Raw genomic sequence first — 18692 nt, 5'->3', positions numbered from 1 at the left:
AAGTCCTAGGAATTTGGCCTTGGGGCAGTTCTGCAAATGGGGCCAGCAATAGTGATGATGATGGGCTCAATTGGCTCCAACTCTTTCTGATGCATATCTTTAACTTCCTGCCCACTTCTTTTTATATTTATTGACTCTAAGCTTGAATTGCCTCTTAGACGCAGCTGGAAAGAATGGCTCCCATTTCCACCGTATCCTTCATCTCTCCATGTTTTCTCTTGAGGCTATGTCAGTTCTAGTGTCTCTGTTAGACTTCTTTCTGCATTCCAGAAGTGACTTAGATTTTCTAGATAGCTGTTGATACGCTTTATTGGGTTGCAGGGCTATTATATATATTTCCTTTGATGACCTTCTGTGTAATTTCTAGGAGATTTCTGGGGATTGGATGGGCAATAAATTATGTGCTTCATCTACCATTTTAAACAGAAACTCATAGACAGCAGATTTTGCCCTTCCCCCATATTTACACACACTGTTGCTGATTAACTAAGGCTCTCAAACTTCTATTATCTCTTCTCCAAACTATTCTCTTTCTCCCTGTGCATTTGCATTTTTAAAACAAACAGTGACCGGGCATGGTGGCTCATACCTGTAATCCCAGCACTTTCAGAGGCTGAGGCAGGAGGATCACTTGAGCCTAGGAGTTGTCTAGCCTGGGCAACATAGTGAGACCCCATCTATACAAATAAAATACAAAAAATTAGCCCGGTGTGGTGGTGCACACCTGTAGTACACCTGTAGTACCAGCTACCTTGGAGGGGTTGAGGTGGGAGAATCCCTTGAACCTAGGAGGTTGAGGCTTCAGTGAGCTGTGATCACACCACTGGACTCCACCCTGGGTGACAGAATGAGGCCCTGTCTCAAAAAAAAGATAAATAAATAAATAAATAAATAAATAAAGGACTTCACGTATGTATCTATTATGTTTTCTTTATTTGTCAGTCAGCCACTCAGTGGAGAGTGAAGAAACCCCACTTAAGCTTGTTTGAGGAAGAGGAAAATCTGTTGCTGCAGGCATCTGAAAAGTCCAGGGGATATGAGCATCAGGTATAGTTTGATCTAGGTGCTCAAATAATAACATTAAACTCACTTCCCATCCCTCTTCTTCTCTTTCAGCATTTCAGCTCTTCTTTTCTCCTGATTGCCTTCATTCTCAGGGAAAGATTATCCACATGGCAGCTTCTGTCACTAATGCCTGTCTGAGACCATCCTGTTACTCCCAGTAAAGCTAGGAGTGGCTACTTCTCAGAACACTGGTGTGCTCCTGGGATAATTGCCTTTCTGGAAATCACATTGTAGCTTATTCAGAAGCACTTTTAATAGGGATATTTGGAATGACCCTGGGTGGAACTTTATCAGAACCTGGAGCATAGCAGCAATACCTGGAGATTCAATCAAAAACAGCAAGGCCAGCACAGTGAGTAAGAATGGACTGTGGACAGGAACAGAGGAGGAAGCCCAGTCAAATGAATTGCTAAGGGAAGGAAAATTATATGCTTTGAGCACTTTTTTTTGATGGGCATTTCATACACAGAGGCAGTTAAAAGTATGTGCTCTGCAATCATAGCCCTGCTGGGGATATATTAGGCCCTTGATCTTGAGTGCTTCTTAAACTTTAAAGTACTGGGAATCAAGGGAGGATCTTGTTAAAAGGCAGATTCTGTTTCAGTAGGTCAGGGGTGGCGCTTGAGCTTCTGCATCTCTAACCAGCTCCCCGGGGAGCTGGAGTTTTTCTAGGACTTAGACTCTGAGAGGGAGATGTACATGCAGGAGGTTTACTAGGGAGACTTTAGAGTCCTTACCTGTTGGGGATAAAGGCAGAGTTGAACTGAAATACCAGGCCTCAGCCTATCCCACAGGGATAGCTCTGGAGCTGGAGTGGCCCAAGGGAAGGCCTTCCTTGACTAGTCACTGGATGCAGGCTGTCCCTGAGGAGAGTGAGACCTTGGGTGGGGAGGATCTCTCCAGTTGAGTGCAATGCCTGGCCACTCAGCAGCGAGTCATGACCCACCAACCTTCCTAACATCTAGGGGCATGAGTGTTTCCACTCTGAAGTGGGGAGCTGGGACTCTGAAGTGGGGAGCTGGGACTCTGAAGTGGGTAACTGGGACTACAGCATCCCCGACAGCACATCAGATGGATTATCAAGGTGTTGAACTTGGCAGCTTTGTAGGGAAACTATAAATCTTGTTTTAAGAATAAAATACCCTACTGGCAAATCCAAAGACTGTTTGGGGAACAGTAATGATTTTCCTAATGATGGCAACTAGTCAAGGAGGCCCCATAGTCCTGTCCAACCCTAAAAGTTTTCTAACTCAATTATTGGTTGAGAATGGAAAATAACACAAAAGCACCAAGGAGGTATTGTGGATGAATTTTTTAGCACAAAGTGTTTCATCCATTTCTGCCTATTTTGGATTTCCTATTTCCAACCTATACCAAATGTGCTTGCGTACACATACATATGACTAACCTTAAATATGGCTTCCTTTTAGAGACATAAAAAGCTCATGAATCAACTCCAAAAACATTTCCCCAGACTTTCTTTGAAAGGTGCAGATGAATGAGCTTGACAGAAAACTTTTTGCTTGAAATTTTCCCTTTCTGAGATTGCATAAATTTAAGAGGAAAGGCTGCCAAATGTTCAATGACGCTCAGCGTGGTGGCTTCTGGCAGGGACACTCTGTACCAGCAGCTAAATGAATGTTTCCCTGAATCACTGACTTATCATCCTTTATCACCTGCTCTGTTCCCCCTTTTCTGCACTGAGGCTTTCTAAATGACGTGGGGAGGGGAAGTAAAAAAAAAAACTTTAGAACCACAACAAGGCACTGCGTATTGACGTTGGAAATTGAGAATTCATCTGGTGTTAATAGATAAGATTGCAGTGAGGAACATGAGGCTATCAAAAGCTATCTTCAAGCCTAATGTGGGCAAGACCGGTCAAGCCCCAACACTACAGAGTATCTGGACATTTTGGGCTGTAGCTTTGTGTTAGGAAACTTCTTGTTTGTGTTAGGATTTACCAGATGAATTGGGTCATATAATTCCCTTTTTGAAACCCTTGAAATGAACTCAAACCCTCTAGCCTGGCCTGTTAATAATAGGTTCTATTGCGCCTGCCTTCCTCTGCTGCCTGCCTTCCAACCTCATCCTAAACTGTGCTCACTGTCACTCCCTGCGCCTCAGCCATACCAACAAAATCCCTCAGGCTCCTCCAACACGACAAGACAAGGCCTTTCCAGAGTCACGGCCTTCAGCCCTGCTGCCTGGAATGCTTTTCTCGCAGCATGTCCGTGGCCAGTGCCTCCAGGTCGGCTTAAATGTTATCTCTTTAGAGAGGCTTTCCCTGACTACGATCCTCCACTTTTATTCTCTGTTCTCACAGTGTACTTTGGTTTTTTTCACTGTACTTACCTATGAGAATTTGTGGCCATTATTTGCTCGTTTATTTCTTATCTCTTTTCCACGCTAGACTCCACTCCCTGAAATGGCAGGGACAAAAGCTACCTTGTTCACCACTGAAAACCCAGTGTCAGGCACACAGTTTGTTACTTGAATGAACAGTGTTTCACCCAGAGCCTAAGTCCTGTGCTCTCTCGTTTAAAAAGGAACACTTATTTACAGAGTTTTAAATGAAGGCTTTGAAAATATGGAAATATCTCACAGACATGAGATGGGAGACTAAACGTTTTTAGTATGAGGACATTCTAAACCCCCATCACAACTAATGGCTCCTTCCTCTCTGTCCTCAGGGAGAACAGCTTTTGTTTTAGTTGAGGTATAACTTACTGTAGTATATGGCACACATTTTAACTGAATTTTACATGTGTATACATCCATACGGAGATTAGGATCGAGATGTAGAATACTGATGGCACCTCAGAAGGCTTCTACATGAGAGGGTTCCTCTCAGGCAGTACCATCCAAAAGGTAGCCACTCTACTGTGACAGGTCCCCCAACAGGTTACCGAAGGGTGTAAGTCTGTTGCCTGAACTCTGAGGGCCGGGCAGTGAGCCAAGACCCTGGTGCTGAGCTGAGGAGCAGGTGTCCCTGAGAAGCCAAACATCCCGGAGAGTTTCTGAGGACTTACCAAGAAAAACAGTCTAATTGTTCAAACACGTAGGCAAAGAGCCAGAAAATTAGCTTACAAGCAGTTTATGGATGGGAGGCGGGGCAGATCTCCAGAGCTATCCTGCCGCCATCCCGGAGTGCTCCGTATGTAAGTCCTAATAAACTCATCTACTCCTCACGCTGGACTTAGGTCTGAGTCATTCTTTGGACTCTTAGCACTTTCTTAATTTGGGGGTGGTATTGGGGGACCTTGCAGTCCTAAGTGTTTTCATAACAGCCACTATTATTTCTATTTATAAAGGCCAGTTTTGACTTTCTTAGCTTGCTAAAAGGAGTCATACATTATGTATTCTTTCATGTCTAGTTTTTCTTTTTTGCTCAAAATATGATTTTGAGATCTATTCTTGTTCCTATATGTACCACTAGTTTATGTGTCTTATTGCTTTGTAATATTCCTTTGTGTGAGGATAGCACAGTTTATTCTATAGTTGAAGGACATTTGGGTTGTATCCAGTTAATGGCTATGATGAACAACTTTGCTAGGAACATTATTATTATTATTATTATATTATTTATTTATTTATTTTTTTTTTTGAGACGGAGTCTCGCTCTGTCACCCAGGCTGGAGTGCAGTGGCGCAATCTCGGCTCACTGCAAGCTCCGCCTCCCGGGTTCACGCCATTCTCCTACCTCAGCCTCTCCGAGTAGCTGGGACTACAGGCGCCCGCCACCACGCCCAGCTAATTTTTTTGTATTTTTAGTAGAGACGGGGTTTCACCGTGGTCTCGATCTCCTGACCTCGTGATCCGCCCGCCTCGGCCTTCCAAAGTGCTGGGATTACAAGCGTGAGCCACCACGCCCGGCCAACTAGGGACATTATTGTACAAGTATTTTGATAGATGTGAGCACTCGTATCTGCTAGTGCATGCCCTGGAGTGAATTGCTCCCTGAAAGGCATGTTAGCTTTAGCAGATATTATCAAACAGTGCTGTGAAGTGGCAGTACCAGTCGACACTCCACCAGTGGTGCATGACAGTTCCCCTTCCTTCATATCCTTACCAGAACTTTTTATTTCCCCAGACTTAATTTTAGTCATTCTGATAGATCTGTGTAGTATCTCTGAGATTATCATTTGCTTTTGTCTGATAAGCAATAAAATTGAGCATCTTTTGAAGGCTAATGGGTCATCTGGGTATTTTGTGTGTGTCTGTGTGTATGTGAATTGCCTGTATGAAGTGCCTTTGAAATTATTTTGATGATCAAAGAAATGGATTGTCTGTTTTCCTTATTTGTAGGGTTTTCTTTTTACATTTTGGATATAATTCATTTTACAACTACATGTGTCTCAGATATCCTTTTCCAGTCTGATGCTGTCCCTTTTCATTCTCCTGATACCCGTCTGATGAACAGAAGCTCTTCATTTTAATGGAATCTAATGTATTAATCATTTAGATTATGATAGTGCTTTTTTCCTGAATAATATTTTTTTTGCCAACTCAGTTCTCTTACAGTGCTTTTAACAAGAGAATAGAGTGGGAAGACGTTAAAAGAGGTTTTTAGTATGCTTGAAATGGCTTTTAGGACCAAGATGTTGAAACATGGCAATAAAACAGGGAGCTCTCCCAGTTCCTCTTATCAGAGGCCAACCCAGCCCTCCAGGCCCTGCTCAAATTCCCCTTCCCCCAAGAGAGGGCTGCCAACCAGCTTCGCCCACTTTCAGGAAGAGCCTAGGTATATGGGTTAACCCCATATGTTGGGGACTTCTTAGAAAAACTCTAGGTTGAAATGCACTCCCCCACAATTACCCCTCAAGAATACTCAACTCAGGTCGACAACACAGAAATTACACCACGTGGACAAAGAGTCATTCACCAGATATATTTGAAGTCTAAGCTCTTTGAGCTATACACGTGCACAAATGATTCAGTTGGTGGAAATCTTCCCCTTCCCCTTCATTGTTAAACTTTTCAAACTTAAAATAGTGCTAAAGAGGTTTGCATAATGTGCGTCATGGAAATGCTGAGGCGATTCTGACTTTCACAGTGCTAGGAGGTTCCCTTGCAACACTTCAAGGAGCCTTTCCATTTCTTATCGTTCTCCTAGGAAAAGCACCTCTTTTCCCCCTCCCCAGATCCAACCTAGTGAAAGAATTACTTGATCTGAGACAGGTTAACATTGACACAGTGCAGTAAGTTTTACTAAGACTAACTCCAGAGGCCATACACTTCATTGTGTTTCTTTTATGACTACACAGAATGGTCATTTCAACTTTTACTAAGTTGTTAAAAATTTCAGATGTGTCTTTTAAAAAACATTTAAAAATCATTTTCAAACATTTCTCCCATCTAGATTTCTTTAGAGCCTGCATTCTGGAAATTCAGGATAGCTTAAAAAGTCAAGTCAAATGAGAAGAGTCAGCTTTGAAAGCCTGGCTGCTGCAGTGCTCTGCATCTGAATAGCTGAGCCTACTATTTCTTCCACTAGAGGACACTATTTCTCCACTACTAAGTCTGTAGTCTTTCATCATCAGTGAAAAACCAAAAACCTCCACGGCAAAGGAAAGTCAAAGCATATGCTTATTGTACACTCCTCAGATTTTATTTTTAAAAGGAGTTTTCATTTTCCTTATGGAAACTCAGGATTTTACAAGCAATGCTCTCCTCAGTTTCACCTGTACTGTGTCCAGTACTATATTGCTATATTCACAGTAAAACGGACTTTAATTTCTGAGTGATCAGTCTATGTTTTAAGTTTCTGATGAAACTAACATACACCTTAGTCAAAAACCACAACAATCCCTCAATCTGTTTGCTGTGTTATTGTTCTTGTGTGTTTTCTGAGGCTTGGGTAATGAAAGTACTTCCCCACTCCATTGTAATCTGCATTTGCATCTAAAGTAATTCATTAATGTACAGGAGTAGATGAGGCCTGGCACATATAGCAGAAGGTAATGGTTCTATAGGTGTATCTTCTGTAATGCACTTTGGGCTAGAGAAATAGAAAAATCACACGTAACAAAAACAAATAACTTTTTTGAGCACACAGGCATTGCGTGAGTAGGACCGGCATACATGTAGCTATCATCCTTCCCCATTTTAACATGCTCAGCTACTGCTGCATTCTGGAGATTTAGCTTCATCCCAATAATCTACAACTGACACTTGCATCTTTATTTAAAAACAAGTGGTCTTGATAGCAAAGATGTTGGCTAATCGTGTATATATTGGCATTAGATGTTTTGTGTCCTTTCAAAATTCAGCATTATCCTTACTAGAGTGTAATATTATGAGTATCTGTATTAGTATATGAAGGCATTCATAAGCAATGCACATTATGTTTTGAAGCAGCTAACGGTTGAACAATCACTAAATAAAAAACATCCAGATTTTAAAAGCACAGCTGAAACATTTGTACAAATATACAAAGAGAGAAAACAATCATTCAGACACCATGAAACTTTTGTAATAAATAGGTTTGTCTGAAATCGGTCTCTATCACCCTGGACAAGCCTCCCCAACGAGGCTGGGAAAGTTCTACAGGGGAGTGGTGTTCGAAATCTATTGAGGAATATCTTTGGGGCCAAGCTCAATTTTGCCTCCAGGAATTTCAACAGAGCTATGGTGTATTGACTCACATTAGTGAATATAACCAGACTTGTTGAGCTGGAATATTCTGATCATTTTCCTAATCTAGATAGGACATGGCTGGATGCTGACAATCTGTGAGCTATAGGATATCCTCAAATCATGAAAATAAATGCTGGTGATCATGCACGTCCTGGGAATGTTGGGATGCAGAGGACTGAGTGAGACCAGATAGGGATATCTCATGCAGTCAAAGTCAAGTTTACATATGGTCCTATTTAAGTGGCCAGGAAAGAACAACGCACACACGTCAGGACTGGGACTGAAACAGCTCACAAACAACACAGGTGCTATTTGTTACTGATGTCTCTGGCTTGGATCAACATGAGAGAACAAAGATATAGGCTGTGCTGATTGTTTAATAAGAAAATACTATTTTTTTCCCTAGAACCTTCTAAATAATGGGTTATACTTAATGGGTATGATATGATCAGGAGACATATCACCTTTTCCTAGCCCTTTTGTCCGAGAGGCTTGATAACAAGGAAGGAATCTCAAACAACCAAACACCCAGGAATTTAAAGGCAATTTTGTTTTGACAAACAACAGGGGGAAAAAGCATGATAAAGAGGAGACGGCTATTATCGTCGAGGCGGAGCAGGCAGCTCAGTTGGACACGGAGGGTGGCAGGCCAGGACGCCGAGTTTGGATGATTTTTGGCTTTGGGGAAGTCTTTGGGTCCTCTTCTTCCTCTATGTCACTGTCGCACACGTGCACGACGACACTTGGGGTGGACTCAGTCCCTGCATGGAGCTCATACTTCTCTCCTGAAAAGCAAGAAAAATGGAAGTGAGAAAGAGGGGGGATTTCAAAAGAGATCCTGGAGCAGGGTCTGCTTAGGAAATGAGAGGAGCATTTCCCAGGGTCTCAGGAAGCCTGTGATCTTATGCAGGGATGACACAGCATGTTGGCAAGTGGAAAGAGATTAATTTCCTCATATCCTGGCTCTGCCACTTATCAACTGTGCAACCCCAAACAAGCCACTTAATACCTCTTAGCCTCCACATCCTTTACCGTAAATTTCAACATGGTAATACCTCCACTCTGTAGGATGGTGGCGAGGACTGGATGGACTTGGCAGTTAGTTTATTAGTTTCTCTTTTATTTTCCAACCTTGCTGCTAGTGTTTGAGCAATCTTGGGCCAATCACTTCACTTCTTTTATCTTTTGAATATGGTAGTTTCTGAGTTCCCCTCCAGCTCTACACTTCTTACAGCCAGAGCTTCTCCAGGATGGAATAAGGTGGGGTCATCACGTGCCCAGGATTCAGTGGTTACTGGGTAACTGGGTTGGATGACCATCAAGGCCCTTTCTAGTTCCAAGTGTCTACATTCTTGACTGGCTCATATTACAGTCAAATTGCTGTTAGCTGACTGGCTTTCTGTCTTTCTGTTGCTTCAGTAGATGTTTCTTGAGCATCTCTCATGGTCTCTTGCTATTCATAAAGGCTACAAGGCAGAATAAAAAGTATTTGTGCCTTTCACAAGTGCACAGTCCAGTGGAGATATGTGGAGACAGAGCATATCACAATATAAAATGGTGAGCACTACGGTGGCAATGTATGCTAAGGACTATGGCATCAAATGGTAAGTAACTCTGAAAGGCTTCCTAGTGGACTGGCAGCTGATCTGGGTCTAAAAGACAAGCAGAAGACCTCCAGGTGGTGGGGTAAGAGGAGGGGGTATTCTCAACCTGCATGCTTGTAAATTTTCAACTTCATTGTTGACATACTCATCTTAATCCTCTCCAGACATCCCATCCTTCACTTCCCATCTTTCATGGATCAAAAGAAAAATCTTCCAAAAACAGTAACTCCCAGATATCCTCCTGGTTAGTGGCTCTCTAGATCTCACAAGATCAAGTATAAATTTTTTAGTCTAGCACAGAAGACCCTGCGTAATCTCTCACCAATCTTTTCCATCACTACCTGCATCAGTTCCTTCTTTGTTTTGGTCAAACTTGTTTATCTGTTGGGCCCTAATCATGACAGCTACATTCTTAGGGCCACCAAACTAGCTACTTTTACTTGGCATAGCCTCACTTCTCCTCCAGAGTTCCCTAAATCCTGACCTTCTTCCAGGATCAAAGCCAGACACGATGCAGCCCAGGAATCTGCTATTCTCAGTCTTACAAGTGCCTCCACCGGATGGCTGGAGCAAGTATTGTCAGTTTCAGTGACAGGGCACTAATTATGTGCTCCTGTGCACATCTTGGTAAGCCTTAATGGTGCAAATAGCAAACTTTCACAAGGTACAGTTTTATTTTATTTTCATGTTTTTATTATACTTTAACTTCTAGGGTACATGTGCAGAACGTGCAGGTTTGTTACATGTGTATACATGTGCCATGTTGGTGTGCTGCACCCATTAACTCATCATTTACATATCTCCTAATGCTATCCCTGCCCTCTTCCCCACCCCATGACAGGCCCCGGTGTGTGATGTTCCCCACCCTGTGTCCAAGTATTCTCATTGTTCAATTCCCACCTATGAGTGAGAACATACAGTGTTTGGCTTTCTGTCCTTGTGATAGTTTGCTGAGAATGATGGTTTCCAGCTTCATCCATGTCCCTACAAAGGACATGAACTCATCCTTTTTTATGGCTGCACAGTATTCCATGGTGTATATGTGCCACATTTTCTTAATCCAGTCTATCATTGATGGACATTTGGGTTGGTTCCAAGTCTTTGCTATTGTGAATAGTGCCGCAATGAACATACGTGTGCATGTGTCTTTATAGCAGCATGATTTATAATCCTTTGGGTATATACCCAGCAATGGGATGGCTGGGTCAAATGGTATTTCTAGTTCTAGATCCTAGAGGAATTGTCACACTGTCTTCCACAAAGGTTGAACTAGTTTACAGTCCCACCAAAAGTGTAAAAGAGTTCCTATATCTCCACATCCTCTCCAGCACCTGTTGTTTCCTGACTTTTTAATGATCACCATTCTAACTGGTGTGAGATGGTATTTTATTGTGGTTTTGATTTGCATTTCTCTGATGGCCAGTGATGATGAGCACTTTTTCATATGTCTGTTGGCTGCATAAATGTCTTGTTTTGAGAATTGTCTGTTCATATAGTTTTCCCACTTTTTGATGGGGTTGTTTGATTTTTTTTCTTGTAAATTTGTTAAAGTTCTTTGTAGATTCTGGATATTAGCCCTTTGTCACATGGGGAGATTGCAAAAATTTTCTCCCATTCTGTAGGTTGCCTGTTCACTCTGATGGTAGTTTCTTTTGCTGTGCAGAAGCTCTTTAGTTTAATTAGATCCCATTTGTCAATTTTGGCATTTGTTGCCATTGCTTTTGGTGTTTCAGTCATGAAGTCCTTGCCCATGCCTATGTCCTGAATGGTATTGCCTAGGTTTTCTTCTAGGGTTTTTATGGTTTTAGGTCTAACATGTAAGTTTTTAATCCATCTTGAATTAATTTTTGTATAAAGTGTGAGGAAGGGATCCAGTTTCACCTTTCTACATATGGCTAGCCAGTTTTCTCAGCACCATTTATTAAATAGGGAATCGTTTCCCCATTTCTTGTTTTTGTCAGGTTTGTCAAAGATCAGATGGTTGTAGATGTGTGGTATTGTTTCTGAGGGCTCTGTTCTGTTCCATTGGTCTATATCTCCGTTTTGGTACCAGTACCATGCTGTTTTGGTTACTGTAGCCTTGTAGTATAGTTTGAAGTCAGGTAGCGTGATGCCTCCAGCTTTGTTCTTTTGGCTTAGGATTGTCTTGGCAATGTGGGCTCTTTTTTGGTTCCATATGAACTTTAAAATAGTTTTTTCCAATTCTGTGAAGAAAGTCCTTGGTAGCTTGATGGGGATGGCATTGAATCTATAAATTACCTTGGGCAGTATGGCCATTTTCACGATACTGATTCTTCCTATCCATGAGCATGGAATGTTCTTCCATTTGTTTGTGTCTTCTTTTATTTCATTGAGCAGTGGTTTGTAGTTCTCCTTGAAGAGGTCCTTCACATCCCTTCTAAGTTTAATTCCTAGGTATTTTATTCTCTTTGAAGCAATTGAGAATGTGAGTTTAATCATGATTTGGCTGTCTGTTTGTCTGTTATTGGTGTATAGGAATGCTTGTGATTTTTGCACATTGATTTTGTATCCCGAGACTTTGCTGAAGTTGCTTATCAGCTTAAGGAGATTTTGGTCTGAGATGATGGGGTTTTCTAAATATACAATCATGTCGTCTGCAAACAGAGACAATTTGACTTCCTCTTTTCCTAATTGAATACCTTTATTTCTTTCTCCTGCCTGGTTGCCCTGGCCAGAACTTCCAACACTATGTTGAATAGGAGTGGTGAGAGAAGGCATCCCTGTCTTGCCCCAGTTTTCAAAGGAAATGCTTCCATTTTTTGCCCATTCAATATGATATTAGCTGTGGGTTTGTCATAAATAACTCTTATTATTTTTGAGATATGTTCCATCAATACCTAGTTTATTGAGAGTTTTTAGCATGAAGGGCTGTTGAATTTTGTCAAAGGCCTTTTCTGCATCTATTGAGATAATCATGAGGTTTTTGTCTTTGGTTCTGTCTATATGATGGATTATGTTTATTGATTTGCATATGTTGAACCAGCCTTGCATCTCAGGGATGAAGCCAACTTGATCTTGGTGGATAAGCTTTTTGATGTGCTGCTGGATTCGATTTGCCAGTATTTTATTGAGGATTTTTGCATCGATGTTCATCAGGGATATTGGTTTAAAATTCTCTTTTTTGGTTGTGTCTCTGCCAGGCTTTGGTATCAGGATGATGCTGGCCTCATAAAATTAGTTAGGGAGGATTCTCTCTTTTTCTGTTGATTGGAATAATTTCAGAAGGAATGGTACCAGCTCCTCCTTGTATCTCTGGTAGAATTTGGCTGTGAATCCATCTGGTCCTGGACTTTTTTTGGTTGGTAGGCTATCAATTATTGCCTCAATTTCAGAGCCTGTTATTGGTCTATTCAGGGATTCAACTTCTTCCTGGTTAAGTCTTGGGAGGATGTATGTGTCCAGGAATTTATCCATATCTTCTAGATTTTCTAGTTTATTTGCATAGAGGTGTTTATAGTATTCTCTGATGATAGTTTGTATTTCTGTGGGATCGGTGGTGATATCCCCTTTATCATTTTTTATTGCATCTATTTGATTCTTCTCTCTTTCCTTCTTTATTAGTCTTACTAGTGGTCTATCAATTTTGTTGATCTTTTCAAAAAACCAGATCCTGGATTCACTGATTTTTTGAAAGGTTTTTTTGTGTCTCTATCTCCTTCAGTTCTGCTCTGATCTTAGTTATTTTTTGCCTTCTGCTAGATTTTGAATGTGTTTGCTCTTTCTTCTCTAATTCTTTTAATTGTGATGTTAGGGTGTCGATTTTAGATCTTTCCTGCTTTCTCTTGTGGGCATTTAGTGCTATAAATTTCCCTCTACACACTGCTTTAAATGTGTCCGAGAGATTCTGGTATGTTGTGTCTTTGTTCTCACTGGTTTCAAAGAACATCTTTATTTCTGCCTTCATTTCATTATGTACCCAGTAGTCATTCAGGAGCAGGTTGTGCAGTTTCCATGAAGTTGAGTGGTTTTGGGTGAGTTTCTTAATCCTGAGTTCTAGTTTGATTGCACTGTGGTCTGAGAGACAGTTTGTTATAATTTCTCTTCTTTTACATTTGCTGAGGAGTGCCTTACTTCCAACTATGTGGTCAATTTTGGAATAAGTGCAATGTGGTGCTCAGAAGAATGTATAGTCTGTTGATTTGGGGTGCAGAGTTCTGTAGGTGTCTATTAGGTCCGCTTGGTGCAGAGCTGAGTTCTATTCCTGGATATCCTTGTTAAATTTCTGTCTCGTTGATCTGTCTAATGTTGACAGTGGGGTGTTAAAATCTCCCATTATTATTGTGTGGGAGTCTAAGTCTCTTTGTAGGTCACTCAGGACTTGCTTTATGAATCTGGGTGCTCCTGTATTGGGTGCATATATATTTAGGATAGTTAGCTCTTCTTGCTGAATTGATCCATTTATCATTATGTAATGGCCTTCTTTGTCTCTTTTGATCTTTGTTGGTTTAAAGTCTGCTTTATCAGAGACTAGGATTGCAAGCCCTGCTTTTTTTTTGTTCTCCATTTGCTTGGTAGATCTTCCTCCATCCTTTTATTTTGAGCCTATGTGTGTCTCTGCACGTGAGATGGGTTTTGTGAACACAGCACACTGATGGGTCTTGACTCTTTATCCAATTTGCCAGTCTGTGTCTTTTAATTGGAGCATTTAGCCCATTTACATTTAAGGTTAATATTGTTATGTGTGAATTTGATCCTGTCATTATGATGTTAGCTGGTTATTTTGCTCGTTAGTTGATGCAGTTTCTTCCTAGCCTCGATGGTCTTTACAATTTGGCATGTTTTTGCAGTGGCTGGTACCGGTTGTTCCTTTCCATGTTTAGTGCTTCCTTCAGGAGCTCTTTTAGGGCAGGCCTGGTGGTGACAAAATCACTCAGCATTTGCTTGTCTGTAAAGTATTTTATTTCTCCTTCACTTATGAAGCTTAGTTTGGCTGGTATGAAATTCTGGGTTGAAAATTCTTCTCTTTAAGAATGTTGAATATTGGCCCCTACTCTCTTGTGGCTTGTAGAGTTTCTGCCAAGAGATCCGCTGTTAGTCTGATGGGCTTTCCTTTGTGGGTAACCTGACCTTTCTTTCTGGCTGCCATTAACATTTTTTCCTTCATTTCAACTTTGGTGAATCTGACAACGACGTGTCTTGGAGTTGCTCTTCTTGTGGAGCATCTTTGTGGCATTCTCTGTATTTCCTGAATTTGAATGTTGGCCTGCCTTGCTAGGTTGAGGAAATTCTCCTGGATAATATCCTGAAGAGTGTTTTCCAACTTGGTTCCATTCTCCCCGTCACTTTCAGGCACACCAATCAGACATAGATTTGCTCTTTTCACATAGTTGCATATTTCTTGGAGGCTTTGTTCATTTCTTTTTACTCTTTTTTCTCTAAACTTCTCTTCTCACTTCATTTCATTCATTTGATCTTCGATCACTGATACCCTTTCTTCCACCTGATCGAATCGGCTACTGAAGCTTTTGCATGCGTCACGTAGTTCTCTTGCCATGGTTTTCAGCTCCATCAGGTCATTTAACGTCTTCTCTATGTGGTTTATTCTGGTTAGCCATTCGTCTAATCTTTTTTCAAGGTTTTTAGCTTCTTTGTGATGGGTTCAAACTTCCTCCTTTAGCTTGGAGAAGTTTGTTATTACCAGTCATCTGAAGCCTTCTTCTCTCAACTCGTCGAAGTCATTCTCCATCCAGCTTTGTTCCATTGCTGGTGAGGAGCTGCGTTGCTTTGGAGGAGAAGAGGTGCTCTGATTTTTAGAATTTTCAGCTTTTCTGCTCTGGTTTCTCCCCATCTTTGTGGTTCTATCTACCTTTGGTCTTTGATGATGGTGACGTACAGATGGGGTTTTGGTGTGGATGTCCTTTCTGTTTGTTAGTTTTTCTTCTAACAGTCAGGACCCTCAGCTGCAGGTCTGTTGGAGTTTGCTGGAGGTCCACTCGAGACCCTGTTTGCCTGGGTATCACCAGCGGAGGCTGCAGAACAGCAAATATTACAGAGTGGCAAATGTTGCTGCCTGATCCTTCCTCTGGAAGCTTCACCTCAGAGGGGCACCGGCTGTATGAGGTGTCAGTTGGCCACTACTGGGAGGTGTCTCCCAGTTAGGCTACTCGGGGGTCAGGGACCCACTTGAGGAGGCAGTCTCTGTACTCAGATCTCCAACTCCGTGCTTGGAGAACCACTACTGTCTTCAAAGCTGTCAGACAGGGATGTGTAAGTCTGCAGAAGTTTCTTCTGCCTTTTGTTCAGCTATGCCCTACCCCCAGAGGTGGAGTCTACAGAGGCAGGCAGGCCTCCTTGAGCTGCGGTGGGCTCCACCCAGTTTGAGCTTCCTGGCCGCTTTGTTTATCTACTCAAGCCTCAGCAATGGTGGAAGACCCTCCCCCCAGCCTCCCTGCCACCTGGCAGTTTGATCTCAGACTGCTGTGCTAGCAGTGAGTGAGGCTCCGTGGGCATGGGACCCTCCAAGCCAGGCACGTGATATAATCTCCTGGTGTGCCGTTTGCTAAGACCACTGGAAAAGTGCAGTATTAGGGTGGGAGTGACCTGATTTTCCAAGTACAGTCTGTCATGGCTTCCCTTGGCTAGGAAAGGGAATTCCCTGACCCCTTGTGCTTCCTGGGTGAGGTGATGCACCACCCTGCTCCATGGGCTGCACCTACTGTCTGACAAGCCCCAGTGAGATGAACCTGGTACCTCAGTTGGAAATGCAGAAATCACCCATCTTCTGCGTCACTCAGGCTGGGAGCTGTAGACTGGAGCTGTTCCTATTCGGCCATCTGGGAACCTCTCTCCAAGGTACAGTTTTAAATTCTGGGTGCTGATGTTAGGGAATGAGGAGCACTGATAATGCAATAAATATCAAAGCTCTTCTAAGTGATGCTGGGAAGGATGTAGACATTCAGAGTTAGCCATTGTTATTGGTTGAACTGAGTCCCCTCAAAAGATGTTGACATCTTAACTAACCTCCAGTAGCTGTGAAAGTAACTTTATTTGGACATAAGGTCTTTGCAGATGATCAAATTAAGTTGAGGTCATTAGGGTGGGCTCTACATCAATATGACTAGCACCCTTATAGAAAAAGGAAGTTTGGACATTGATATATACACAGGGAGAATGCCATGTGAAGATTGAGGTTATGCAGCTGTAAGCCAAGGAACTACCTAAAGCTAGGACAGGCCAGGAACAGATCCTTTCCTGACACCTTCAGAGACAGCATGGTCCTGTGTACACCTTGACTTGAACTTCTAACTTCCAGAACGGTGAGTCTATAAATTTTTGTCATAAATTCCACTTGGTACGTGGCATTTTTTTTTTTTTTTTGAGTCAGAGTCTTGCTGTGTTGCCCAGGCTGGAGTGCAGTGGTGTGATCTCAGCTCACTGCAACCTCTGCCTCCTGGGTTCAAGCAATTCTCCTGCCTCACCCTCCCTAGTAGCTGGGATTACAGGTGCATGCCACCACGCCTGGCTAATTTTTGTATTTTTAGTAGAGACAGAGTTTCACCATGTTGGTCAGGCTGATCTCGAACTCCTGATCTCAGGTGATCCACCCGCCTCAGCCTCCCAAAGTGCTGGGATTACAGGTGTGAGCTACCGTGCCTGAAGGTTTATTGCACTTTGTTACGGCAACCCTAGCAAACGAACACAGCCATACCCTGTTGAGAATGTGCTCATTCAGTTAAGAGTCAGAGAAGTCTCTATTAGGCACCTCTTGCCCTCGACATCCTGCTGTATAGAGTAAAGGCTTTCCTGGGTGAGGGCAGCAAATATTTCACAGAAATAGAGTGTTACAACTCCAGCATTTCCCTGGATATTGATAGTACAGAGAAATAGAACCAGCCACAGCCATTGAAGTATGGCTGATATGACTCTGTATTTAAAGTCTAGAAGTGGTGAAATCATAGGTAGGGAGAACTGCATCAACAAGCACTGAATCTCTGATACAAGCGAGCTGACATGGCCCAGTCTGATACAGGAGAAGACAGTGACAGGAGCAGGGATACAGGGGAGAGCCAGGAAGGAGATGCCTGCCTGATCACTCATGCTATTCTTTGCTATCCCGCCTTGAGGAGCAAGAATTGATAGCTGGCACTAACCCAGCCATGCTGTAATCCATGGGGAAGTTGCATACTACACATATGCAGTGTAGTGCTGTATGTATCGATGCTAAGTAAGGTTCACCTAATTGTGTGGGTTCTGTTCTCCCTAAAATATTTTGGCATTTTAATCCATGTCCCCAGGTAAACAGATAATCTGCAGACATTGCTAAGAAGAGAAATCTACAACAAACCAGCTTTATCTAAGGGTTGTATCAAAGGCTCTGGGTCAGAGTGGGCAGCTCTGGTTGGGGGTGGCTCTGAGCAGTGGTTCTTAAACACTGACAATTAACTGGGAGTGCTTGTTAAAAAAAGTTTAGGCCGGGCGTGGTGTCTCATGCCTGTAATGCTAGCACTTTGGGAGGCTGAGGTGGGCAGATCACTTGAGGTTGGAAGTTCAAGACCAGCCTGGTCAACACGGTGAAACCCCCACCTCTACTAAAAATACAAAAATTAGCTGGGCATGGTGGTGCATGCCTGTAGTCCTAGCTACTGCGGAGGCTGAGGCATGAGAATCACTTAAACCCAGGAGGTGGTAGTTGCAGTGAGCCGAGGTCATGCCACTGCACTCCAGCCTGGGCCACACAGCAAGACTCTGTCTCAAAAAAAAAAAAAAAAAGAGTTTACCAGTATGGTGATGCAAACCTGCAAATTCTGATTTAGTAGGATCTACATGTATACCCATCAGCCCTAGGTGCTTCTCAGTGCTTCTGTGTTTGGGTGGCGACAGTTACAAGGAACTCCCAGCAAGAGGCTGTGGCCCCATGAGGATACTGGCACACACATAATGTGCCCCCTCCCTTCCTCCATTCCACATATTTTTTTGCTGGAAAATGGTAAATGGTAACAGTGCAGGTAGAGGATAATGGAGGGACGGAAGCTGAGAATGCATAAAGGAAAGGAGGTAAGGAATCCTGGATGGCTTCTCTGGCGCTCCCAGCCACCAGCTCCCATTCATCTTTGGTGTTCTCATCATTGTTCAGGAGAGAACATCAAGTCACTCAAAGTTCCACAGTGAACAATGATTGAGTTAACTGCATCCAGGGTTTCTCAAATTTTGTCTTTCCTTCAGGAACTTCTTGCAATTCTGAATGAAAAACACTATCCAAAGAGAGACAGAGAAAGAAATGTTTGCTGAGTCATCAAATTTGGTGGTGATTCTTGTTTTTGTGTATAGGATTTCTTTTAAGTTCTTACATTTGCAGGGGAAGCCCCTTTTGAAGAAACACTGGTGGCCACTGTAGTTTCATTCATTGCTCTGTGGATGGGGAGGGCA

At 42.5% G+C, this 18692-nt stretch overlaps 1 protein-coding gene and 1 long non-coding RNA gene across 7 annotated transcripts in view; one reads left to right on the top strand and one right to left on the bottom strand.

Moving 5' to 3' along the window:
- LOC115832438 overlaps positions 1-18692 on the top strand; it is a 79667-nt gene that overhangs the window by 49162 nt on the left and 11813 nt on the right. The window lies entirely within an intron of this gene.
- RCAN2 (regulator of calcineurin 2) overlaps positions 5933-18692 on the bottom strand; it is a 283804-nt gene continuing 271044 nt past the window's right edge. For 2 of the 5 annotated variants that reach the window (XM_012500925.2, XM_012500934.2), the window contains one exon: positions 5933-8486. In XM_012500925.2, coding sequence (XP_012356379.1) covers positions 8326-8486 — 161 coding nt within the window. In that variant the 3' untranslated portion in view covers positions 5933-8325. The remainder of the gene's footprint in view (positions 8487-18692) is intronic. The other 3 variants (XM_030803461.1, XM_030803463.1, XM_030803462.1) reach the window with 2 other exon arrangements.

The sequence above is a fragment of the Nomascus leucogenys genome, chromosome 22a (assembly GCF_006542625.1).
Source record: "Nomascus leucogenys isolate Asia chromosome 22a, Asia_NLE_v1, whole genome shotgun sequence".
NCBI lineage: Eukaryota > Metazoa > Chordata > Mammalia > Primates > Hylobatidae > Nomascus > Nomascus leucogenys.
This window is presented reverse-complemented; position numbering and strand designations above follow the sequence as displayed.